This window comes from Passer montanus, unplaced genomic scaffold (assembly GCF_014805655.1).
Source record: "Passer montanus isolate IOZ18808 unplaced genomic scaffold, ASM1480565v1 scaffold3441, whole genome shotgun sequence".
Classification (NCBI taxonomy): Eukaryota; Metazoa; Chordata; class Aves; order Passeriformes; family Passeridae; genus Passer; species Passer montanus.
The window spans coordinates 1-1,176 of NW_024368199.1; the positions used below are offsets into that span (position 1 = coordinate 1).

Below are 1,176 nucleotides of genomic sequence, written 5' to 3' on the forward strand. Positions count from 1 at the left end.
CAAAGCTGTGCCCATTTCTGTTCAGTGCTGCTCTGATGGGGACAGTAAAAAAATTCCAGAAACATTGGTGCAAGTTCATTTATTTCAATTACATACATTGTGATACTCCTCATTTACATGAACATTTTGGGTTACAAAACAAGTAGGGATAATTAAGTTGGATGTAATGAATACCATTGTTGGTATGAAGACAATAGCATCAGAAATGGAAGAAATATAAATAACGAGAGACTTGGCCTGTCATGATGTGCACTAGAAGCCATAGACAGACAGAATCGTGCAATGTGTGGTAGCTGAAAAGCATCTCGTTATCAGTCGCCTGAGAGTTTTCTTGAGCTCCTGGTTCCTCAGGCTGTAGATGAGGGGGTTCAGGGCTGGAGGAGCCACCAAGTACAGAACTGACAGGGACAGATCCAGGGATGGGGAGGAGATGGAGGGGGGTTTCAGGTAGGCAAATGCTACAGTGCTGAGGAACAGGGAGACCATGGCCAGGTGAGGGAGGCAGGTGGAAAAGGCTTTGTGCCATCCCTGCTCAGAGGGGATCCTCAGCACAGCCCTGAAGATCTGCACATAGGAGAAAACAATGAACACAAAACAGCCAAGTCCTAAACAGAAACTAACAGCAATGAGCCCAAGTTCCCTGAGATAGGAGTGTGAGCAGGACAGCTTGAGGATCTGTGGGATTTCACAGAAGAACTGGCCCAGGGCATTTCCATGGCACAGGGGAAGGGAAAATGTATTGGCTGTGTGCAGCAGTGAATAGAAAAAGGCACTGGCCCAGGCAGCTGCTGCCATGTGGGCACAAGCTCTGCTGCCCAGGAGGGTCCCGTAGTGCAGGGGTTTGCAGATGGACACGTAGCGGTCGTAGCACATGATGGTCAGAAGATAAAACTCTGCTGAAATAAAGATCATAAAGAAAAAGAGCTGTGCAGCACATCCTGTGTAGGAGATGGTGGTGGTGTCCCAGAGGGAATTGTGCATGGCTTTGGGGACAGTGGTGCAGATGGAGCCCAGGTCGCTGAGGGCCAGGTTGAGCAGGAAGAAGAACATGGGCGTGTGCAGGTGGTGGCCGCAGGCTACGGCGCTGATGATGAGGCCGTTGCCCAGGAGGGCAGCACTATTTCCTGTAGAACCTCCTCTATAACACACACGGACATGCTTCTGTGTTTAAGAGTT

General features: G+C 49.5%; 1 protein-coding gene across 1 annotated transcript; it reads right to left on the reverse strand.

The window, feature by feature from the left end:
- Positions 1-252: 252 nt before the first annotated feature.
- Positions 253-1,110, reverse strand: LOC120505355 (olfactory receptor 14C36-like). The gene has a single exon (XM_039715743.1). The coding sequence runs from the start codon at positions 1,048-1,050 to the stop codon at positions 253-255; it is 798 nt and encodes a 265-aa protein (XP_039571677.1). The 5' UTR covers positions 1,051-1,110.
- Positions 1,111-1,176: the final 66 nt, after the last annotated feature.

Bases quoted from the DNA above. Each gene is read 5' to 3' on its own strand.
- LOC120505355 (XM_039715743.1), bottom strand. From the start codon at position 1,050: ATGTTCTTCTTCCTGCTCAACCTGGCCCTCAGCGACCTGGGCTCCATC.